The following is a 25,142-nucleotide window of genomic DNA, read 5'->3' as shown; positions in this document are numbered from 1 at the left end:
TCCTCCTTGGAGCCCCCTTCAGGTAAGTGAAGGCCGCTATCAGATTCTTCCTCAGTCTTCTCTTCTGCAGACTACATAAACCCAATTTCCTCAGCTTGTCCTCACAAATCATGAGCCCCAACTGCCGAACCATTTTCATTGCCCTCCACTGGACCCTCTCCAGCTTGTCCACATTCTTTTTATAGTGGGGGGCCCAAAATTGGACAAGGTAATGATCCTACTGTCTGGCTTGTCTACACACAACCTCAGTTCTGCCAAATGGAAATGCAATATAGCAGCTTTGGAGGGAAGCTCAGTATGGAACCAGGACATCATTTTCATTTTCTTTTCATTGTTTCGCAACCTTTGAGAAGGAAACTTGCTGCTTAGGAGGGATTCAGTAGGGCTGCATGTACTGTACGGCCAAGATGATAAGGTATCAAACATTTCTTGAAGCACTGGTAGGTAAAAATATGAGCAAGCTATATTGCTTCTGCAGGAAAAGAAGACACTCCTCAAAATTGAAATAGCCCTGATGTCCCATTATCTCCACTCCCTGCTTAGGAAATGTGGTTTAGAATCAAATTTCATTCACTTAAAACAAAAATAAGAAAGAGGTTGGCATTACAGAAGTGCAGTGCACCTTACAGAGGCTGGGACTAGAGCTTGTTTGGGTGCAGCTGTGGATTAGAAGTTAGCTAAGCCAGTGCCTGCCTACAAAGTTTGTGCCTATGGGGCCACCTGTATGGCGTATGTTTGGTGGGGACGAGGCCAGAATAAGAACAACAGTATAGGAAATACTTTAGGTCAGATGAGGGCATTTTGGGATCATGCCCAGGTGTTAGAGAGAGACCTCTTGCCTGAGCCCATGGTCATCCAGTTGTCCTCCCTATCCAGCTTGTGGAAGTTTCTATATTAATGTACCAGTAGGTCAGTCATCCAGCATCCATAGCCACCCATCTCGTACTGTAGAAAATAACATAAAACAGGCTCAAGAGGCAGGGACTAGTTTTTCCCCTGTAGAGTCACCTGATCCTGGTGCTATTTTGCATCACGATTGACCACTTTTATTTAGCATGCCATTAGTTCTGCAGGGTTACTTAAAAAAGATGAATATTTTAACAGAAGTTTAAGGTGTGTGTCACTAGGAATTTTATATTTAGGACATAAACCCATCTCTCTTCAGGAGCATCTCTGATTGGAAAACCAATGAAAACATCTGCTTAAGAAATTAGAAGACCTATAAATACCCCGCAATAAAAACCCCAAGTAAGCTTTTTTTGTTTTGTTGTAGTGAGGAATTTAAACCTAATCAAATGCAGGGGCCTCCGTGTTGAGTTACAGCATCCACTTGTGTCTTACCTCTGTTTTGTGACTTCTTTCTAATTAGTTTATGCTCCACATAAATCCTTAATACAAGGACTGTGTTGAAAACAATTGAAAACAAAATAAAAAGAGGAGTTTAAATTGCTTATGGCTTGCTTTGTATGGCTTCCAGGCATTTGAGCAATTTTGCTAACAAGTATCCTGTAACCTATTTCCAAAGGCCACTAGCAGATAATTATATTTGGTTAATTTACATACTTTCAGTTTATAAACCTAATTAGTTCTCCAACCAGTAGTCCCTAGGCAATATGTAGTCCTACCTCATTTTATTTGTGATCCCTAATGTGCAAGATCTCTTGTTTTAATTTGAAAAAAAAAACAAACCCCAACACAACAACACAATGCTGTTAGATTTGGTTCAGGGCTTTCCCATTTCAGTGCACACCTAAACTGGCTGATTCCATGCTGATTTAAATCGCAAATAAATATCTCACATTTTTCTAGACCCTCCTTTCTATTATGGCTAGAAGAACTTCTGCAAGGGAATTGACCTGTTTGTTTGACAGCAAGGTTATTTGTACTGTATTCGAACTGTATTCGAAATGTATCTGATCAGATTCTGCCCCAACTCCTATGTTGTAGAGCCACGTTGAAGTTATTAGGGTTGCACAAGGGGCAACACATACTTGTCTGGCCCTTTTTTATTGGGTATGTGACAGAATGTCAAACAGTTGGGAAAGGTGCATTTAGCAGGGTGAATTGGCTCATCCTAGCGAAACAGGATGTGAGGGCATCGTTAGGTATATTGTTGGGGTAAGTGCTACGCGGACCTCTTGCTTCCTACTCATTTGAGTCCATTTGAGTAAATCATTTAAATTTACAATGTAAACTTTCTATTCTTCCATTGTCTGCTTACCAGTATCTGAATATGTGAGGGTTTTTTGGTCTTCATTAAGTTACAGAAAATCTCTGAAGCATTGGTAATCTTTCTTTTTTAAGGGGGACAAGAGAGTGCTACTAGGACTCTGCTGATACATGCTTTCTATTTTACTAATTTATGGGTGTATCTCCACGTGATGCTATGTCACTGTAGCAATGTCCTAGGGCGAGGTAGCACCTGCAGGCAAAAACCGTGACCCTAAGAGAACCGGGCAACATGAAAACTGCTGCAAATATGTCACGGTAGCACCGCACTCCCTCAATATACTGCATCGCTACAGCAATGTAGCAGCTAAAAACAATGATGTGCTGCGTACACAGCGCAGTACAAGCTGTTACTGTGGCATCAATTAATGCTTCCAAAAGGAAGTACTAAACGATGGTGCAGGAACAACGGTGCCATAGGGACATGTGTAGAGGCACCCTTTTCCCTATAAATAATAGCATTCTTCTTATTTGGGAATTTGGATGAAGTGGGCCATGGTTTGGATATACTCCATGGAGGTGAAAGAGAAATGGGACAAATGAAAACAGCTAAAATTCTTTTAATTTTCTTGAGAAAGAAGGCTACTATTTACTTAGCCTGCCTTGAGTATGATGTCTTTCTCACTAACTGAAACAACATAGCAGCTCTACATGTATTGACCCCATCCAAGAATTGTGCTTCCAGGAGTGTGAATAACCTGTGTTAAAGTGAAGGGGTGCTGGTTGTTGGACAGGGTCATTCGCACACGAACACACGAATCACTCCCCAGGCCCACTTAAACGTTACAATGATACTCCATAGTTCATGGACAGCTTGGCAAGACATCTTCCCTTTGGGTTTTAGGAATAACCTGAACTTAGCAAGAAACATTATTTCCTGACACTCTATTACACATAGGTTTTCTTGCAAGGATCAGTGTCTCAGGCAACTGTAATAGAAATGTAGGTTATTTTCGAATGTCTTGAACAACTGCATATTATTTTCAGAAAGTCTTTGCTGGAAACAACCCTTCTAGGCACAGTGGATTGAATTTTGGTCTCATTTACCCCTGCGTAATGAGTTCAAAATTAAATGAATCATATGGTAGTGTTGAGGTTACCATATAAATAGTCGAAATCCAATATTCCTTCTGTGAGCAATAAAAAGAGCTGAAACCATCCTCTCCATTGGAACGTTAAGTACTTTTGTACAGCTAGGACAAAGACTAGAGATGAAAACAAGAAAACTAGATGAGAAGGAAAGTTGCTCGACCTGCCATGGACACTTGTTTGTATTGGGTTTAAGGTGAGAGTGAAGAGGAGGAAGTTATTTTGTTAAGCATGGCCAAGCCGGCACTGACTGCACACCTTGAGCTATTTTGAATCGAGAGAACTCATCTTGCAAAAGTTTGCATTGCAATTGGTGGGGATCCTCAGACTAAGGGCCTTGAAGCAGGGACTGTGGCCTGCTGTGCTCCTTTCAACTCCAGGGTGAAAGCAAAAGCTGGGGTTGAGGAACTAAACCTGCACTCAGGAGGGAGATCTGAATGCAGAGATGAGCCAAAAGTCGTCACCTGCTCTCAATTAATTTATACGAGGCAATTTGCTGAGAAGTCATAGGGGCAAAGAGCAAGTAACTCCAAGATATAAGAAAGTTTTGTGTCATCTAACCATAAAGATGGGGGAACAGGAGGCAGCACTGTTGCTGCTTCTGGCCTTCCTGGGGACAAAGGTTATAATGGGCATGGATGCAACAGAGAGATAGTCTTTGGAAAAGGACTAGGCTGAACCTGCAGGTAGTTTCCAAGTTCTCTTTACAGAGCTAAAGAATCTGTCTTTTAAAACAATATTACCAGGGCCGGCTGGCGCACAGCCTGGTGGAACAACAACCTGTGAAAATGAATCTGTTCAGCAGTGCTTGGGACCGGAGAGACTAAATGAATTTGTTCATGTGTGCCTTTGGTGGGGGGGGGAGGGGTGGCTGGTTATGTTTTGGAACTTGATTTCATAGAAAGCCAAAGCTGAAACGAGTCTGGAGGGACTGGATTTAATAGGGCTTTGAAGTCTTTGTCTTCATTTAGGATGCCAGAATTGCATTTATTGTGCTCCTTTCCAAGTCTTCCCTTTACATTTATTTTGGATTTATTCATTTACGAAGCTTTGCACGATGATGAAATAAGTAAATGGACTTGCTTCTGCCACCTCCCCCCCCCGTACCTCCTCTTCCTGAGCTACATTAATTTCCAAACACAATTTATTCCATCTAGCTTCTCTCCTGTTACAGATAAGCCGATCTGGCTAAGGAATTGGTTGCCAGAGCATTCGCTCTGCTCCTGGTTTATTACTGGAAACAATGGGAAAAATGGTTCTTAGGGATGGAATGGTACACATTTTCAAAACTAGGAGTGCTAAGTCTTTCAATAAATTCCTATCATCAAAGTTTTAACACAGGAAAGAAGACAGACATCCAGGGACCACAAAACTGTCCCACAGGCCACACTAGCAGCTCATTGTAAGTCATCTATGAATTCCATCAGATCTGCATCTGTTCAGTTAAAAGTTTGGTAAATGTCTAAGGGGGTCTGCGATAAATTCTGAGGTTTGACAGTGGCCCATTGGTCTAAAGAGTCTGGGAACCATTTATCTAGGTGGGGAGTTGAAGAATCCAGAGTTTGAATAACTTTGGCAGAGATTTGCATGATGGCCCAAGATTCTGAGCTGAAAAGTTGATTTTTGCTGTTTCTGTGGATTGATCTTAATGATCTACTAATGGGTAAATGTGATAAAAATGATAAAATTCACACCACAAATATTTAGCAGTAAAAAGGCTCCAGAAAGGGATTAGAGATAGAGGAAGCGTGTAGCCAAGAATCTGATTTAAACATCTTGGCACAAGTAACCTTGTATTGTTTGTGCTTTGCTATATTTTATTTCTACATGTCAACCTTTTGTACCAAACACAGAAAACTTTTCCTGCTGTTCTGTCCTTTATCCCATAATTATGATATTTGGCACTTGTGTTACTGAGGATAAAAGAATGAACATCTGAAAATATTATCTCTGAGGAGCATTTTATTTACAGTAATGGCTCAATGTAATTTTTTTTTCTCATGGGAGCATTGCAAGAACTGCTTAGGAGTTTCTAGATGGGGTGGGAGGGGCGGGAATGGGCTTAAATATATTTTCATGCTTGATTTATGACATGTGATTCCATCTTGATTGTCTGTCCATTTTCAATGCTAAACTTTATAAGAAGCAATGTTACTGTTTGGGCTTAATACGGTAAGAAGCCAGAATAGAAGAGCTTCAAGTCAGAGAAGGAAAGTAGGCTGCTTCTGTTGAAGGCCATGTTGTAAAAGCCACATTATCTTTTCTGCTATGTCATGACCATGGTGTTAATATTCTGAAACATCTTAGTGAAATCCTGGCTCTGAAGAAGTCTATAGAAAAACTCCCATTGGCTTCAAGGGCAGAGTCTCATGTGTGCTAAATGTACAGAGCTTTGTACATTTTATGTCAGTGGAGCTGGGACACTTTCCACAAGGAAGTGGTGCCTAGTGTGCAGAGTAGAGTGCTGTGGGGGATAGCAGATATACACTTAATACTGCACTTACGTGACCAGCAAAAGATTTAAAAAATAACTTATACATTTTGCTTCTTTATAATGAACAGAATACTTTGAAAAGTTTGATTTTCTTTCTTTCTTTCTGTGCATCTCTTTCTGTCTTTCTTTGTCTGTATGTCCGTGACAAACTTAAGATTATAAAGTGTGTTCTCTGTGTTTTGGAGGAGCCTAGAGAGAGGCACAAGGGCTGTTCAAAATGAAACACTGCCTATCATCTGAGGGCACTGAATGGCTTAATTCATCCAAAAATTAATCAGTCGGTGGAGTTAAATGTTTAACACAATTTTTGAACAGCTTTTCAATCTTTTCCCCTCTTATTTTCCCACCCTTCTCTCTGAGTATTTAGTATTTTTCAAGTATTTCAGCCTTGACCACATCTGGATTTCTAACAAGAATGAGAGAGAAGAAAAGTGGAGTGGGGAAGGGAATGCTTTTTTTTCTACTCATTCTGGGGAGGAATCAACACCAAATATTCAGGCTACTTTTGTTTATCATAAATAAAACCAAAAAATAGCAGGGATAGGGCAAAAGTCCCTTTTTTCCTTTTCCTCCAGAGGTCACCTGTAATAAATGTTCTGTCAGCTGATAGGAGAATTATCATCCAATTCTAGTCTTACTATTTATCTGTAATAATTCTCGGTGGTTGACGTTTACAAAGATTTTTTTTTTTAAACCCAAAAAAGTAAAGTGCATTTTTGTCATACTGATTCAGAATCTAGCAAGCAGTCCAGGCAGTCCTCTAGCAAATGAGCAACCTGCTTTTCTGCTGCGCTCCGGATCTATCAGTGCAACTTGAACAAGACTCTGGGGTAAAGAATAAATTCGTAGCATATGAAATATAAAACAATAATTTATTTTACTTCAATTTACTTGTTAATGTTTGTAACTAATCATGATTTTGTGTAACTAATCATGATTTTATAATTCAGTACATTCAAATCTACAAAGCAAACAGGTACTACCATGGGCTTTTCAAATTACACAAACTGTCTTATATAAACAAATCGGCTGTACATGCACATTCTTTCAACAGGTCGCAACATTTGCAAACATGCTTTAAAATCCTTTAAAGCTGCGGTATACTGTACTTTGCTTCAGGCCTTTCAGATGAAACCGATATACTTCCTTTAGAAACCTTACAAAGAAAAATGTTTAAATGCTGATCCTAACTCTAAAAGACTGCTGTTTTGATAAATGTTAAATATTACAGGAGACTGACTCTATCAGGAATTCAATAGTTTTGAGCTTAAACCTTGAGCTAAATATTGATAAACAGCACTGTGCGCCAAAAGACACAACAGCAAAGTAATATCACAAAATATGGTTTCACAAAAAAAAAAAATTACATATTTGCAGTTGCTTTTGTGTTTAGGCAAAGAAAAGCATGTGTAACTTTTTAATATGAATATAGGTTAAAAGCAAATTACCTGTGTAAGTATGGGTAATACATTTGCTGATATTAAAACACTTCATGTAAATGGTAACAAGAAAAAGTAAAATAAAACGTACAATCAGTATTCCAAAAGGGTCTGTTAATATTGCCTTTGAAGTAGACGGGTGAGCTTTCTCTCCGCTCTCCAACAGTGTCAGCGCCCAGAGTTGTAGAGTTCAGTACTTGAACTATAAAGTGGATGACTGTATCTTATATACAAAAAACTTGCCACATTGAACGAGGCAGTGAATTCTACCCCAATGGTAGTGTTTTATGTACATAATTCAGCAATGGAGATTATACAGTAGTCACTGACAGGAAGGAATTGTACACTTTTGTGCCATCGGGTGACTTTGTGCCATGGGTTAACAGTTCTTGGATTGTCATCCAGTTGTCAAATATCTTTTTATTTCTTTTCTTCATCATTTTTTTATGGCTCAGTTCAATGATATTCATTTCCTTCTTCTCTTCTGCACCTTGCTGTTCCTTTAAACAATCCAACCTGCTCTGCATCATGAACTCTCGCCTTCGCCTCTGCTCCTTCGCTTTCACCAAATGCTGCTTCCGTTCCTCCTTGCTCCAGTAACGGCCCATCTTCATTTCACTTATCGCATCATCATCCGTAGTCATACCACTGCGCTCTTCCTTAATCTTGATGGCACGCTCTCTCAGCAGTCTGTCCCTGACTGGCCTCTTCGTAATGTAGCGGGTCCCATCGCTCCTGATCTTGACTTTCCATTCCATCCTGGGCTCGCTCTGGCTTGACGAATTCAAGTCTTTGCACATGCTGACCAGGCTCATTTGGCTCTGTGCATATTCCACAGCTGATTTCTGTTGAATCAGCTGCATGTAGCTCTGATAGTGCTGTGCATGGGCAGGGATATGAGCATGCTTGTATGGAGAGTGATGATATGGGGAGATGTAGGAGCCACCTTGTTTTTGAAAGTGAGTTGGGCTTTTGCTTCCATCGCTATTTTTTCTGTCCTTGCTTTCCAGCTGCTTGCCAAGGTCAGGATCTTTAGGAGACGAGTGATACTTAGCAGTGCTGGATTCATGACTTTCCGAGCTAGGTAGCAAATTCTTCTGGGAGGCGTTGTATGCAGTTGCCCCCTCGTTACCTTGGCAATCGGTTCCTTCTGCAATTCTGCGCAGTGAATTATCAGGAGAAATCTCTAGTGTGAGCGGTGTACTTCGGCAGCTTTCCCCTGTGTTATATGCACTCGAGCTATCCTTGTCGGATTTCTCCGGGAGCTCTGTAATGTCAGAGAGCTCGTGTCTGCGCAGGTCAATGCTCGTGTTGTAGTTGCGGAACCCGCTGTTATGGAGCATCCAGGGCTCTCGGTATTGCTCTTTCAGCTGTTGCATTTTATGAGCTCTTACGATGTTCAGGCACTCCAACTCGATGTTCCTCAGCTCCTCATTCAGCATCTCCAGCTCTCTGTCAACGCTCTCTTGGTCGCTTTTGCTTATATCCAGGGCACTGTTGTGATAATAGAGGCTGTAGGGGTTGCCAGACTTAACTTGACACTTGAGTTCCAGTAGTTCCCGGAACCTCTCGCACTCATCTACCGGGATGCCAAGGAAATCGGCGTCTGTGCAATCAGCCGAGATAAACGATTCGTTGCTGAACGGCATGTCGCCACTTCCAAGCGTGTCGTGACTGTATGGCAGCTTCTTCTGGCTCCCTAAAGTGTTAGAGGAAGTCGTGTGATCGTCGGCGTTGTTTTCTTGCTCTGAGCTCTCGTCATTGCGAGTGCTGTCATCCGTGCGTCCCACACCGCTGTCCTTCTCATGTTGGTTGGATAAAATTGTTGCGGTGTCCGTGGTACCTCCATCTTCATCGTGCTTCTTCTGGAAACAAAAACCGAAATGTAAAACAGTAAGAATTACAGGTGAACAGTCTGCAAGTTTTAAAGAATAATAATAATGAAAAAAGCTTTAGAGCAATTTTAAAGATTTCTCACTCTGCCATGGATGGCTGTTTAGTTTCTTTGCATCTTCTAGTCAGCACAGATAGAAAATTTTACATTTGAAAGAACTCCAAGGCAGGGTAATTGTAGAAAACCATATTCTGGTTTTCTACAAAGCTCAGGACTAGATTTCCAACTGTATAATTATTGCACCAGATTTCTGGGTTTTCTGCTTCCCACAGGGAAAATAGAGAAAAACACGGATTTCCCCCTTTCCCCAAGAAAAACGCCAATTTTTCATTTTGGCAGAGGACCATGTGGATTTTGCACTTTTGCAAAGAGTTCTCTACAGGCTGGCAGAATTCCGGAAATATCAAAAACAAAAACCAAAATGTATAGGTATTTAGAATTTATTCTATTATAGTGATATGGGCACTGATAGGCTTCCAAACTGCTTTAAAATTGTAAATATATCAATAAAACACTGTGTTCAGTTGATATATAGAGAGATAGAGGGATGTCTCTATATATCTATATCTATCAATTGAACACAGTGTTCTATTGATATATTTACAATTTTTATATAGGCGTTTCATTTTAATTGCGGATTTTGGGGTTTTTATCAGAGAATTTGCAATTTGTGATTTTTATTTTTTTTTATTTATCAGAGAAAACCAGGATCCCTGCTCACATATAAACTTTTCCCCCCTGTTATCCCATCGGCTGCCTGCCTCATCTGTTAAGGCTGCGAGGCCTTTGAGGCAGACACCGTGTATTTATGCCGAATGCCACATCGGGTTTCCACTTCTGTAAGTGCTGCTGTAATAGTCGTCACCATAATCACAGTCATGGAATCGCAGGTTTGGAAGGGACCTCCAGGGAAGTTCTTTTGCTTTTTCCCTGAGACCTAGGCTAAATCTGCTTTGCTGAGGTTTAAGCCAACTGCTCTGCATCGTATGTTGTGCAGCAGGGGAGGATGACTGTTCTCCCTCTTATTTATGGCATCCTTTCAAATATTTGAAACCTGCTGTCATGTTCAGTCTTAATCTCCTTTTCACCAAACCGATTATACCTAGTGCTCTTGATCGTTCTTCATCCAGCTTGTATTCTGTCCCCTTTGCCACTCAGCTCTGGATTCTTTCTAGTTTCTCTAAATCCTTCTGAAAATGTAGAGCCCAGAACTGCGCCCCATAGTCCAGCTTGAGGCTAACCACTACCAAGCTGAGTGGTACAAACACTGTATATAACGTGGAGGAAACCTCTCACTACCAAGAATGTTACGCTTGATTTAGGATTAAATATTTCTACATAGAGAATTCTTTATCTTTCACCTGATTTTATACTGACATTTGTTCATTTTCAGTATTCTCCAGTCCATCCTCTTAACACCCACATACCTAATTTTGACTTCTTTCAAAGAGCAAAGCCAGAACAGTGTAGAACAGCCAGAATATAAGAAAGGGCATTAAAGCCTTGAACTGCATTTGTGTTAAAGGGGAGGAGAGAGGATTTGAAAATGGCTTTGCTTGTTGACTTTCCATGTGGTTTACATGATTCTTGATTTGAGTCATGGAACATCATGATTCAGCACAAACCAAAAATTCACATTAAAAGTCCCGGTAAATACATTCAGCCAAGTTCAGTATCAGACCCCCTAAGTGTAATGTGAGGTTTTGACAGCATCACACAACATTACCTGCTGAAGTATGCTGGCAGTAAATTGCATTGCTTGGTGGTGCTGTTCCTCTAGCATGTCCATGTGCAAGTCATCCAGAAAATCATTTCTGTCATCATCCATCCAGCCTTCATCCAGCTGCAGGACAGGGAACAGCAACAACACTCCAAATATGAATGTAACGTGACAGACACAGGCAACTTCTTTGCAGCAAATTAACAGGAGATTGAGGGAGGCACGGTACAGTGATCTCAACTGTGCATGTCTCCTGCATGAGCTATTCTTAAGTGCAAACACTAATCTTCCCAATCTTTTCCTTGCATTTGGGTGCTTGGCTCTCCAATAGTAAAATCTGTCCCACAGTAATTGATTTAGCTGTTCTGTCAATCAGAATAGAAATCTATTCTTGACAACAATCTCTCCTCCACCCCAGTGTCGTGTCCACTTATCTCAAGGGGAAAGAAAAGGGGGGGAGTGGGTATCACTGCATTCACCAGCCCAAGCCCGAACTATGCCAAGCATGGGCAAGCACTATTAGAAAGTCAGACATATATCCCCACTAATAATTGCAGTAAATGCTGCTGAATGAGCATGACGCCTCTTATCTCAGACCTAGAGGAAGAGTCAAGGATCTTGTGTCAAACCCAAACCCTGCAGCTGAGAAAACAGCTTGGACTTAGCCAAAATGCGAGTCACACTTTACTTTAAGGCTGCACTTTAGCGAGGGTTTATAAAAAGCTACTAAATGATTAATGATGTTTTAATAAATGATTGAACAATCGCTGGGGGTTTACTATAGAGTTCAATAGGTTGTTTATAACTGCAGCTTGTAATCATTTGTAACACCTTCTAGTGATGTGATTATAACCATCTGTAACATGTACTAGCTATGTCTTTAACCAGACTGAAACACATATTAATAATTCATGAAACTTGAATTGCAAAATGTCATGTAAAGATCATGAACTCTCAGACTTCCCTTATTTCAGATGCTGCATGCATCCAATCTAATTGCAGAACACATTTTTAAATAGAAATCTTAACCCTCTTTAAAAAATGAGTTATTACTTTTCTAAGAAGCAGATTCTCTGTTTTAAATCTATGGTAAATATAAGGTAGCTCTGTGTACTGGATGCAATGATACCTGAATTTCTGGCCTTGCTACAAGTAAGGAGACATTCTTGCTTTCTTCACTGGTGAGGAGTGCCACAGCTTCCTCTCGGTTTTGTACTTCTATGCCATTAATCTAAAATATTGAATAAAGAAGAATCGGCAAAAGGGTAAAATCCTTTAGTCTGGATGCACATTTTCTTTCAGGCTGCCTGGCTGGATAGATTCTGGGATGAAACATGGTACGTAGTGTCCCTGCATGAATCTGCAACAGTGGAGAATGTACGTAAATGTTATGGCACTGTCAGAGTGATGTTGTAGCCACGATAGCCAAGGAATTACCTGGGAGGCAAGGATTTTTTTTTCGGAGGGTGATATCTTCTATTGGACCAGCTACATGGTTGGAATAAAATTAGGCAAGCCTTAAATGCAAGATGTTCTTCATCAGGTCACTGATGAAGTTGTAGGTGTTGTGGCAGATTTGCTGATTGGAGGCTGTATGTAGCTATGGAGATTTGCTTGGCATTTAGACATGAATTGGACATCTGATCACTAGGACCCCTTGGCAGCAGAGTACTAAAGTGCTACCAAATCGGTTGCTCCAAAAAAGCATGTGCACCGTGGGACTGCAGTAGGAGGATCCTGTATAGGAGTCCAGAGTGTGGCTCTTTGTCTGCAAAGAAAATGCTTGTGTTGCACTGAAAATGGGTGCAGCCATGTGCAAAAATAGAGGGAGACAGAATTCAGTGTTAATGTGTGCCAAGCATCTCTGAAAAAGGCAAGGTGTACTGGTAAAACGTTCCAGTGCAGACCGGGATTAGGGAGGGGGGAAAGGATCCATCATTGCCAGGGAATGAGGCGGGTATCTTTGGTGGAGGGTTAACATCTCACCTCAGTGCAAAAATGGCTTATCAACCTTTACTCAGCCATTCCTGTTTGGGTTAGTATAGGACTTACTCCACATGACCGAGGCTACCAAAATCTAGCCATTAGGGGTTTGACTAAACCAGCTAAACAGGAGCTCAAAGGAAAATCTTTTGAAAAAGCTACACGTATCAGGCAATCGTGGAATGACTCCCATGGTAGTGATCCTAAAATAAAGTTAATGAAGCAATTTGATGTATACAGTTGAATGGCTGTGGTTTATTGGGCTATGCAATCAAGCTCTCAATCATTTGCACGACGTACTTGAATAATGCGATCTCCCTCTCGTAGACGACCATCTTTTGCAGCAATGCTGTTGGGATCGATCTACAAAACAGAAGAGTTGTAAATGTGTTGGAGGTTTAAAAGCTCAGTCCTTCACTTCCCATTTTAAACCATGCTTATGATGCGAGTAATGTATTATATAGAGATGCTGGGTCCATGGTTGGATCGTCTCACCTAATGATTACAGAGTTTTCACTTGCTTTCATGAGAAGGGGTGAAACGCAAGTGAAAGTGTCCGAGTAAAATACAAAATGTTTTCTTCATGCCATGAGTCACCGAAGAATACACCAGGTTTGTATTAAACATCGCATGAGTTAATTGGGTTTTGTTATTTAACATTTTGATGTTTACATGCAGGGCTGTAATCTGAGCCTGTATGTCTTTTACCTGCAATGCAGAATTAGGAATAAACATGTTTGGAGCGGTTTTCTCTTTATATCACTTAGGAAAAAATTAATGCAGAAATGAAATGCAATGAACATTAATATATTATTGGCAGTTTTGAATGTGGAATTGACAACTACATAAAAGTAAATTTTCGAATTCTAGGTTGGTAAGTATGAGGACATTAGGATTAAACCCCAGTTAAAGCATTTACCCTGGCATTGTCCATAGATTGGAATAGGCTAGTGCAGGGGTTACCAAACTTTGAGGAACAGCTTGCACTGGCTAGGAAAATCACTATCTTGTCATAGATGTTCATCTGAAAAGTTTTTGGGTTTCAGACAAAAACTTGTATTTTGTCCCAAGTGGAAACATGGAAAAAGTCACTTTTTATGGCAAATAAAAAAGTGAACGTAAAGTTTTGACTGCTTGTATTTGTGACTCCATCAGGAGTTGTACACAGATTTCTGCGAAGTCACAACTGGTTTCCTTTCTATGTACCTTTTTGTAGCTTTTAATTTTTTCCAGCCTCTAAAAGAATCTCAAAGAGTTTGCAACAGTTAAGCAGACCCTAAAATGGGTGACTGAAGAGCTCCCAGGGTTGCTTAATATAGTCAATATTACTCCTATTAAAGTAGAACCTAGGGAACTTATGCAAGGAGTCATACCATAAAAGGATCCCTATCGTCAGGATGGTAATGATGGGGTGTTCTTGTGAGCGTGCTGGGTATCATTTCCTTTGTTCTCTCTCTGAAGTGAACTAACTTACTCGCAGGATCAGGCCCATGAAAGGAAATCTGTTTACCTCACCCTGGCTGCCTTTTTCACTGCCATCCATTCCACCATTGTAAATCCAGACTAACTGCCATGAAATGGAGGACGTGCTTCCTGATTTTCACCCATGAGGAGGCCACCACCAAACCTGATGCATCTCTATGGTATCTTAGCCATTCCACAGAGCAACTTGCGGGACTCGACAATGGGAAGTGTTACTTTGAGCTGTGCTATTCCAAAAGAGAGGATTGAAAGGCTGGCTGGAGAAGCTTGGGGCAAGACGTTTTATCCTAGGACTTCATTATCTCTCTGCACAAATGCAGCCCTCGAGGTTGTGTAATGTGACATACTCGTTGATGCTGCCTTGCTACAAAATATATGGAAGCCATGAGGTCTTCAGACCTTTCTTGCTGAAGCCTTTTGAGTGCATGGAGGAGTGGGCACGTGTGTGTGCATGTGCGTCAGAGGTGACAGGGACCAGAGCTGTAAAAGCTGCTTCAACAAAATAGGGAGTTGGAACGAATGGTCTGCTTATGTCTCTAAAAAGCTGGCTTCAAACTGATTGTCATTTATGGAAATTTGGTGGATGGGCCTTAGTCTGTAGGATTACAAGGAAGAATCCTCACCAGGTATAAAGTAAATCAGGGTAGCATTTATCTGTGTATAGACCACATGATGTGGTTCACAGCTGTGACTGGAGAAGTACAGGCCTCCTCTCATTCACATGCATCAGTTTTCTATGGGTGGTTGAAATCCCTTTCAAAGATTATCTCAAGATGGACTTGCAAGGACTGTTAATCAAGTGTGTTCACTGAAGGGACCATCGTCATAATAAGCAGAACTGCCATTTTCATCCCCACCGGTTGCCACCCGAGGATGTGGGCACAGTTGAAAAGCAGGCATTTCTGCCAGACGCAGTTAATCAGTGGGACCATGCAAAAAGCTGTTGATTTTTGCTGTTGCACTATCTGCGTGAACATGGATCAGGTACTAATTTCTGTTTATTATTTATGGAGAAGCAAGGAGAACCTCCATTTTCTTTGTGGATTATACACACAGGTGCTGAGAGAGATTTTTTTTCCTTAAATGCTCCTGGAAAAGAAGCGCCAAGGGGAAAATCACACTGACGTGCATCACAATAAGCTGATTAAACACTTCAGTCTGTATTTTATGTACATAAATATATGTCAGTACTGAAGAGGAAAGCACAGAAGAAAAGAAACAGATGAGAAATGCTGGAGGAAAACTGTTTGCTATGGTAGAGTACAGTCTTGTCTTTTGAAGTGCACACCACTGAAATAGAAAGCGGAAACCTGGCTCTGCTGAAGTCAATGGGAGCTTTGCCACCGACTTTAACGCGCCCAGGATTTCACTTGCAGTTTGGAGAAAAGGAAAAATAATCAGCTCGCTTCATATTATTCCACTTCCAGCTGTTCTTGGAAGGGCTCCAGATATGGTATGAATGGAAGCAAGGATGGCATTTGTCTTAAATCCACCACTGCCATTTAAAAGACAAATTGTATCTTGTGTCAAGCTGCTCAATCTTACCTCGCTTACATAAATACCAATGTCATCTTCGTCATCGGTCCTATAACAGACAGTAAGGCCGAGCTTGTCCTGGCTGTTCACTCGATGCAAGTCCACCTCCTAGGCAAAGAAATGACACATCTGTGAGTGATGAAAGCAGTTTTTCAAATGCAATGAAAATATTTTGCTTAAATGATATACTGGATCTCTTTTCATTTTACCGTGTAGACCAAGTTAACGTACTGAGCAAAAAGTGATTATGTACAGGCAATCAATACTCGGGGCATTTTTAACCCCTCAATCAATATAAAGTCATTTTGAAAATGGACCTTCTATTGATTTTAAAGAAGAAAAATTACCTATATTTCATGTAGTGGCAAGACTTCAAATGCTAAAATACTTCAGAATGTATTATTGCAATATTTACCATAGCTAGTATATATTTTTCTGTAAGCAATGAAGAATTTTGACACACTATTTTCTGACTGATTTGAAAGAGGACAGCACTCTGTTACCTTAATCCTCGTATTTTGTAACTGTCGGAAAAGAATGACTAATAAGTGGCTCAAAGGAAACAGAAACATTGGTGGGAGCAAGATCTATAGATTTCAGAAATGCATTGGATACTAGTTGTAGAAATATGCCTTGGCCTTCAGTATTTTGGTAGGGCTTGGGTGAAGCAATGCTATACCCTTTTAGTATTCTCTGGTCACCCTGTTGGTTTTGGAGACATCTAAGCCTCCTTTAAAAAAAATAAATAAATAAATCCAGACTTTATTGCTGCAAAGAAATCTCCTGGGTTAGACTCTCCCTGTGCTCATGGCTGCTTTGCAGTCTTCTACCAGGGGAAAGGACTTGTAGAGCTAGTGGAGACGTGGGACCAAGGATTCCCATAGAGGGGAGAGCTCCCAGCTATCACAGCTGTCTCCTCATCCCATGAATAGCATCCGTGGAAGTCCTGAGGTCCTCAGAGAGTTGAAAGGACTTGCACTTCACAGACGACAGGACCTTTCAGGGCAGAACCACGTTGTGGCCAGTCATGCAACCATGCTAGTCTGGAGGGTTTCTCCCGTGAGAAATGGAAGCTCCATTTTCCACCAGTGGCTACGTGTAGACACGAGTACTAAAATGTTTTACGAGTCCCTGACAGCTGACTATTGGGGTGTGCTATGGCAGGAGGTCTGCAGAGGTTTTCTGTAGCCTAACTGAGGCTGAATGCAATAAAAGTGCTGGGATAGAGACTTGCTGTTGGGAATCAATTAAGAAAACGGAAAATTTGGGCAAAAGGGCATGTAGGAATCCCTGAATCTTCCCAAACAATAAGGGGGGGGGCACAGAGAAGACCCCTTCTGTATGTAGCATGAATGAGTCTCTTTGGCTTCTTACTGTGTATTCAAATGTAAAAAGTCTTGATAACTTAATTTGTTATTTGAGAACATTCTTCTTTTCAATCTCTGGTGCCATTCATAAGGGGGGAAGACAATAGCTGATATGAATAATTTATTGGCATGTCTAGATGGCAGCTGCCAAGATCAGCAATCTCTTGTTATTTACTTGTCAACAGGTGTAATTTGTTTTTTTTTGTTTTTTGTTTGAATTTTTATTACTATTCCTTGTAAAACAGCGGTAACGTCAGTGACATTTCAGATGGTATTTAAATGATTTCAATCAATAGTATCCATGGTGAACTGCTGCTCTTTCTCTTCTCTTTTGTTACATAAAGGTTGAGCACATTGGTTTAATGGCAGAATTTTTTTTCCATATTTCTAAAGCGTTTTCACTTTCAGAGAAGAGTTTTTCTGAAGCTCTTCAGCAGGAAAGCTTAGATCAAGTGGGCGTGGTCTTAGTTATGCCAGTGACTGCAGTCAGTGCGTTTGCTCTAGATTTTACCCCACTGTTAGCCAAGGCCAGAATCTAGTACGCTGCATTTTTCTACGTACCTTAATGAGACTTAGTGGAGGTACCTCTAAAAACAACAACAAAAAAAGGTCTTATGGTTTTTACAGGTCAGAGACTGTGACCATAAAGCAAAGCGTACAGGACAGTAAAATGTAGCAGAGATGCAGTATTTTGTTTTGCAGTGACAGAATATACCAAAGAATGGGGATATTTAGTTGTTATTAGGTATGTCCTACTTGGTAACTCCTTTATTCATTTCATTTCTGGAAGAGGAGATGATGTTATTTACCAATTCTTTTTATATCCTGTTTTTAATTTACTATTTGTTTAATAATGCATATTGACAATTAAAATGGGCATTGTTTCACTTCACATGTAGGCAGGTGTTTGCATTTTAAAATGCAGCATCAAAGATAGTCTGAAGTTAATAATCACCTGGTGTATTATGTAGTATGCATGTTAAGGGAAACTAGTGTTTAGATAAGTAGTGTTTAGATAAATTGTTTTTTCCTTGGAAAAAAAATAAAAGACTCAGAGCAGGTGTTTAGAACCTGATTTTTATGGATATTTAGTTGGTAGACTTACCCTTGGGTACAATCCCTCCTGCCCTGGGTGGAAGCAGAAAAACTGGGATTTTATGCAACTCTAAATATGATAATTTTGTGTGCTTAAAAATCAGAGCAGCTGTTTTCTGTGTGCCTTCTCCTCAGTAAAGTTTTAATATAATCATAAAGCTTTGAAAGATTTTATAGATACAATTGCATAAATCTAAATTTTTAAAAACATAGATTATTTTCAGGGGTGCGAGTTGATTCTACAAAACAAGAGTAATTATCTACAGAGCCCTCTGAGAGTTTGCCCCTATGTACTGAGAATTCAAAGGTCTAAAAATCACTATTGGTGCACAGATGATGAGACTCCCTATCACTCTGGAGTGTCTGTACTGCCAGCCAGGCAGTGAACTGTCCTGGGCGCCCTCAGTTTTATTGTGTTATTAGCACTCAGCCAGCTGTTGCAATACTGCAGCGATGAGCACTGCATAAAGTCGTGACAAATTTATGCTTCCTAAGCAAAGGAAACTACGGTAGCATTGGGTCTGGACCGGAGCCACAGAACCATGGCTGTGGGCAGTGATGGGCTCGATTCAGGGCTGCTGTGTTAACACGATACTCATCTGAGTGGGAAACTCCAGTAAGCAGTAACATAACATTTACACACATAATTTACTTAGCATTTGGATCCTTTGCCCACATAGGTCAGGTGAAAGTTAGGTCTGTGTCTGTGCTTGAGGGGAAACTCTTTCTCCCTATGAACTCTGCACAGAAAAAAGCTGTCTAAAAGAACCCTGGTCCCTTGCCGAGTTGGGAGAGAAAGGGAGAGTGAGATCAAGGAGCTGGCTGCTGAAATCCATACGGCCTTTATAGCACGGGAAGAAGAAAGAATATGCACCATGATATTATGCTTCCGACCACTCTTCGTAATAGATCTGGAGTAAGCGTTAATAGTAAATTAACCTCCATACGCCCAGAAGGACCCTCATTCACAATGGATTATTGAATTATTTTACTGATGATCCAAAATTACGGCCAGTTTGCACCTGCATGCAAGACTTTTGCTTAAATAGGCAGAAATGAGCATTATTATTTATTTGAAACGAATGGTTTGTGATGGGCAAAATACTCAGATTTGGTTCAGATGCTTAGTGAAACTAAATCAATCATTTTTTTAAATCATCTTTTTCAATGCTGTGCCTTCAAGTATTAACCCCCCTTCCCCTGGCCACCTGTTTTCCTGCCATTCCCTTTGGTTTTGGGCTTTACCAAGAAGGTGAAAAATAGCCTTGGTAACCCTCACTTCACAGTGCAGTTGGCTTACTGACTGCAGCACTGCGGTCATTCCTTTTGAACTTTTCTGCTCATTTTTTTTCTTGGACCAGACCCAAAGAACTAGTCTTTATATTTATCTTTCTAGGTGAGTGAGGTGTTTAGGATCCTCCATGAGAGGATGGCTGCTCTGAATCCATGCCTCTTCATACTGAGGAACTGCCTGAAAGGGATGCCACTCCCCTAATGTGAATTTGCCCAAAACAACTTCAGGTTCCAGGGTGTTGGGGGTAGGTAGTGTGTTCAAACAGGCAATAAGAAGCATGTTATTAGACGTGCCACAGACAGTCACAGGTAGCTTTGCAGAGCACAATCATCATCAGCCCTATTAGGAAAATTATTTTTGGTAGGGATGGGTGGGGTGGGATTTGGAATTTGAGGCACCCTTAGTTGAACCAAGGTTGTATTAACCCATCTTGCAAGAGTCCTGGCTGTGCAGATTTCAGTGGTTCCTTGCACAGATGTGCTGCTGTCCTTAAGATCTTTTAAGGGTCATTTCTTTCAGTATTTGGGGCCTGCTACCTCCTTGCTTGGAAGATAAGCAGACCACTGCAACATCTTCAAATGTCATACTGAAAGCCTCAAGAACCACATCAGACTGCACATTTGAGAGGACATAAAGGTACTCATAAAGTCTTGTCCAAAAGTTGTTTCTTAGCAGGAAGAGCCCACTCTGTAGGCAAGATGTTTTGGGAGACGGGGTGGACAAAATGGGATGCCACTAGGTTTAAATAAAAGACCTTCTGTTTTCTATTTCCCTCTCTTCCTTTGCCCTCTTCAAAACTGTACTGCAGTGGAGCTCAGGAATTCATCTCCATCCCTATACCTGAGAAGTATAACAGAGGCATATAATCTCTGCCCTCTGCTTGGGCATGCAGGAAATCTAGAAAGGTAGCAGGAGCAGAGTCAAACTGGAGAGAACAAACCCTCATCCTCAATTCAGCATTTTCTGCTTTGTAATCTAAGGGAATTAACATACCGAGGGAACCTTCTCCGTGCACGTCTGACAGCTGGGGCAGTCTTGTTTGAATAAACATATTAACCCATGACATTGCAGGGAAATCCTAGAGTGCAGTTTTCTTCTCTCTGAACTTGAAATTTAATTGTGACGGGATCTTTTTGCAAAGAAAATGTGTTGTCTAATTTTAAATGAAACACTCATTCCGTATTTGGTCAGTGTCATTGTTTATGAGGACTTCAAGATAGCACTTCGTTTAATTACTTCTACCAAAACGAACACAAAGTAATTTAATTTTTGGCAACAATTGTGGGTACATAATTCTGGTGGCTTTTACATGACTCCAGAATGCATGAAACCCATGTTGGTATTCTACAGAAAGCTTTTTAATAACTAGTGGATTTCACTAGTTTGCTCTTGTTTTACTTGTTACAAATAAGTAACTGGTCCCTTTTAGGCTATAAAAGTTTAGATGAGACACTTCTTATTGAAATTCAGAACACAATTTATGGACGTACAAGGCCAGAAGCTGGACTTGATTGTTTTCTTGTGTTAGACTTTCTCACTACAGTCTATGAAACAAATGCCTTTGTGGTCTTTTAAAACACATCTATCAACAGGCAAACAAAAATGCAACTAGCCAGTTGAGCCTTTGTTAGCACTTTGACCCTTCCATTGATCATAGTCTCCAAGACTTGAGCAAGAATCTTTAGTGGTTCTTAAGAAATACTATTAGGCCACAGAGACTTTTGTAATGTTCAGCTGCTTGTGTTACTGAGATGATCACCTTTTGCCACCAAGTACTATATCAATGTCAAAATTATTAATGTTGTGGTTTAAGCCACATTAACGACTAGCTACTGAAGTGCACATGTTTAAACAGTTTTGAGCTCAAACATTTGACCTTCTAATGGCAGCAAAATAATTTATCCACAGTATTACTGTGGGTTTCTTAAGACACTCTTTTCAAAAGACAGTTGTAGAAAAAAGTACTATATTCCACATTTTCATTAAGATCAAAATTTATATTGAAAAAGAGGGCACTGCATAAAGAGATTTTTGGGGGGAAAAATGCTGGTGACAACATTTATTTCACTGATATTTTATTTCTCAGTTTCGGTTTGAGTTTGAATCGAGACCAATTGCCACTAGATGTGTAAAGTCTGAAGCTATCTTGCAAACTTCATGTGCATTAAGACTTTGATCCTGCAAAAACTTAAACAGGTGGGCAAATTCATGCTTCTGATGTGAGCTAACTCTGCTCCCCATTAAGTCAATATTAATATTCCCACCGATTGAAATGGGAGCACAGCTAAACAGTGATGACCACTTTGGAAAATGAAGTGATACCATGTATCAGTGATGGAGGCAAACTAAGACAAACCCCTCAATTATATTGTCAGACCCATGTGGATTAAACATATTGGATTTCAGAGAATTATAGATTGGATTTCAGGGTTAAAGACTGATGCATTAGCCAGTATCTACAAAATCTATTAAATAGACTGGCTGGATACACAACATGTTAACACTGGGATAAACTGCATCACTTTTATACACTGCTGTGAATTACACCAGCAGATAGATGACCAGCTCTCCCAGGGTAGCTGCTGCAGTAGTTGTTATTGCAGCACTTTGCCACTAAGTGGGTGGGGAGGCAGTAACAGCCTGTTGGTATTGAGCAAGTTATTAATCTGGGATAGAAGTGGCTAACAGGTTGTCATTTACACTGGTGTATTTTTGCCTGGGATATCTCTAAAGTGGTTTCTAGAAAGTTACCCTGATGTAGGGTTATACCGCATGAGCATACCATGTGTCTGAGCACATATACTACTGTATGCAAACAATGATGGATGATTTTGATGGGATTAAGAGTAACCCTGATGCTAAGTACATGCATAACTACTCTGCCAAACTACTTTGCATAGCTGTGCTGTGTTTTGAATGAAAGAAGGGTTGGAAGAAATGTGAGAAAATTGAGAAAGGGAAAATTGAGGATCCGCTTCCCACTGAGACATAAGTTTCCAACCAGAAGTGCTGGAAGATCCATTGTGACTGGGCATTTAAACATAAGGTGGACAAAATGGAAGATGGCCTTAGATATCTTCAGAGGCCTCCCTGTGATTCTGTACATACACAGCTGTCATTTTTAAGTTATGAAGATGGGAGAAACACCACAGGGGTTTCATATCTTTTCTTTGATTTTTTTGTTTGTTTGTTTGTTTTACAATTTTGCAATAGCTTCAAATGATAAGATTTAGAGTGTTTGTTTTCAAACCAGAGAGTAGTTGCGGGGGAGGGAAGAGTTAAACCATTTGAAGTATTGAAATTCTTAAATTGTCTACTATAAACTTGTGGCACTTGTCCCACCGCCCACAAAGTAATATGATTTTTCACATTCTGTAATTAAATCCGTAATTGCATGAAGCCAGATTCCCAGCTGGCGTAAAACAGCATAGTTCCACTTCAATCAATGGAGCTATGCCAGTCTCTGTCAGCTGAGGATCTGGCTCGTAATTACATGACATACAATTACATACACTGTTAATTATATTAGCATTAATTATTGCTGTCTGCAAAATAACTAGAGAGCAACGTTGTCGTGCATAATTATTTTAAAACATCTTGATATACACATACAATTGTAATTTGATACCAAATATTATGTCTATGACGCATTAAAATATATTAAACCAGGTGTATTTTAAACCATGATTTATAGTTATTAAGTACCTCTAATTCCAACTCCTCTCTGTCCATTTCTTGATGAATACCTCCCATATAGTCATTCGGGTCGTAGAATTCATGCACTGATGAATGGCTGGAAAAACAAAGTATACTTTAGGATCTCAATCCCTGTTCTGATTAAAATATTTATCCATCCTAGTTGTGTGGTGGGCCATCATTAATATGAGAGAGTTGCAACAGGACCAGACCAACTAGTTTGTGTGTAATCCATGGTGCGCAGATTATGAAAATAAACACACTGCACTGACACAATAAAATTATAGAAACTGTCTTGCGCCCTTAAGCATGGAAAACATAAGACAGAAGTAAAAGCCTCTTTACCATTTTTTATTACTGCATTGAACATTTGCAATTTTTCCCAGTGTGAAACCAACCTCCTAAACAAACAGGAATTTGTGAGGAGGGTAAAGGGCCCACCACAGCCTGGGAGAAGCTGTCTGACTATGGAAACCCTTGCTCCGCTTGGAGATAGACAGCATGTTGCATCCCTAAATGGTTCTTTTGAATTCCTCAATAAAAACTCAGGGTTATAAAGTGCTGTCTGAATTTTACTGGGCTCCTCTTAGAGCGCCCGTAGCACATCACGTTGGAGTGGCACTTTTCTGTGGATTACCAGAAATGTTCCGAGTGTATTAACGGATTTAGTCACTCAATAATTGCAAGAGGTGGATAATTATACTTCCACTTTGGAAAGGGACTAACTAGTACACAGGGAGGTTAAGCGCCAGATTGAAAAAGCTGTTTAGAGATCTAAGTAGTTTTTGGAAATTGCCCTTAAGTAGCTTGCTTGGGGTATCACAGTGAGTCTCTCTTGGTGCGTCTACAAGTGTAATTGTCATGTGGCAATAAACTCTGGCACAGTTCATGCTAGAGTTTATTGCTTCCAGGCACAGCGTTTACACATGCGCCCAGGACTGCAGCACATTGAGCCAGGTCAGAGCACCCCATGTGGCAGGGCGCCTGGGGGATCAGAGCTGCTCTGTCCTGACTCAGCATGCTGCAGTGGAGCTGGCTGAGGCACAAGGGTGCTACAGTGCAGGGCTAGCCGGCAAGCATCCCCCACACTACAGCAACCTTGTACCCCAGCCAGCCCCAGTCACTGTCTGCACCTGCATTTCTGCACACATAAATAGTCTGCTGTAGATTGGTGCTTGTCCTGGACAGTACTATCCAACAGTGGAGTTAACTAATTTACTGCTCCCTAATACAGGTGCACATGTAGACGGTGACATTTTACTGTGAGGCTAATTAGTTAGCACCGCAGTAAAGCATGCGTGTAGATGCACCCACCGAGAAGGAATTAGATATCCGCAGTGGGAGGGGAAGATGCAATTCATTGTGCTTGAGATTATGGAGATCCGGATTTTGACAATTTTGCATCAGAACAGTGGGAGAGGGGGACAAAGGAAGGCAACACAAGAGAAGAGACAAAATGGCCACAGCTAAGAATCCCAGAGGTGCTTGCAACATCTCTAATGGTTTCTGCTAAACACAGACATCCCACTGCTCTCAGTTGTGAGGTACCACGGGTTTGTGACATGGAGAGACATTCACAAGGGAGTAGGGGTAGAACACTAGACTTGGTTTCATTTGTGCAGCCCAGGTGTTCACAATTAAATTTCCTTTACTGCCTCGTTGATAGTCATAATTGTATCTGAAAATATATAAGATGATTCAGTTGCTAAGCATTGTATTTTGTATTTGGTTCCCAATAATTTAAATTTAAAAACCATAAACTATTACTGATTGGCAATTTAAACACAATGGGGTGTATTTAACTATTAGCAATTTAAACGCACT

The 25,142-nt window shown here is 40.5% G+C and overlaps 1 protein-coding gene across 2 annotated transcripts in view; it reads right to left on the bottom strand.

Moving 5' to 3' along the window:
- Positions 1-6,665: 6,665 nt before the first annotated feature.
- PDZRN3 (PDZ domain containing ring finger 3) overlaps positions 6,666-25,142 on the bottom strand; it is a 206,203-nt gene continuing 187,726 nt past the window's right edge. For both annotated transcript variants that reach the window (XM_019504737.1, XM_019504738.1), the window contains 6 exons: positions 23,328-23,415; positions 15,876-15,974; positions 13,149-13,211; positions 11,995-12,096; positions 10,872-10,988; positions 6,666-9,116 (listed from right to left, as the gene is read on the bottom strand). In XM_019504737.1, the coding sequence (XP_019360282.1) occupies positions 7,563-9,116; positions 10,872-10,988; positions 11,995-12,096; positions 13,149-13,211; positions 15,876-15,974; positions 23,328-23,415 (2,023 nt within the window). In that variant the 3' untranslated portion in view covers positions 6,666-7,562. The remainder of the gene's footprint in view (positions 9,117-10,871; positions 10,989-11,994; positions 12,097-13,148; positions 13,212-15,875; positions 15,975-23,327; positions 23,416-25,142) is intronic.

This window comes from Gavialis gangeticus, unplaced genomic scaffold (genome assembly GCF_001723915.1).
Source record: "Gavialis gangeticus isolate Ggan-Ray unplaced genomic scaffold, GavGan_comp1, whole genome shotgun sequence".
In the NCBI taxonomy this organism is placed as follows: domain Eukaryota; kingdom Metazoa; phylum Chordata; order Crocodylia; family Gavialidae; genus Gavialis; species Gavialis gangeticus.
This window is presented reverse-complemented; position numbering and strand designations above follow the sequence as displayed.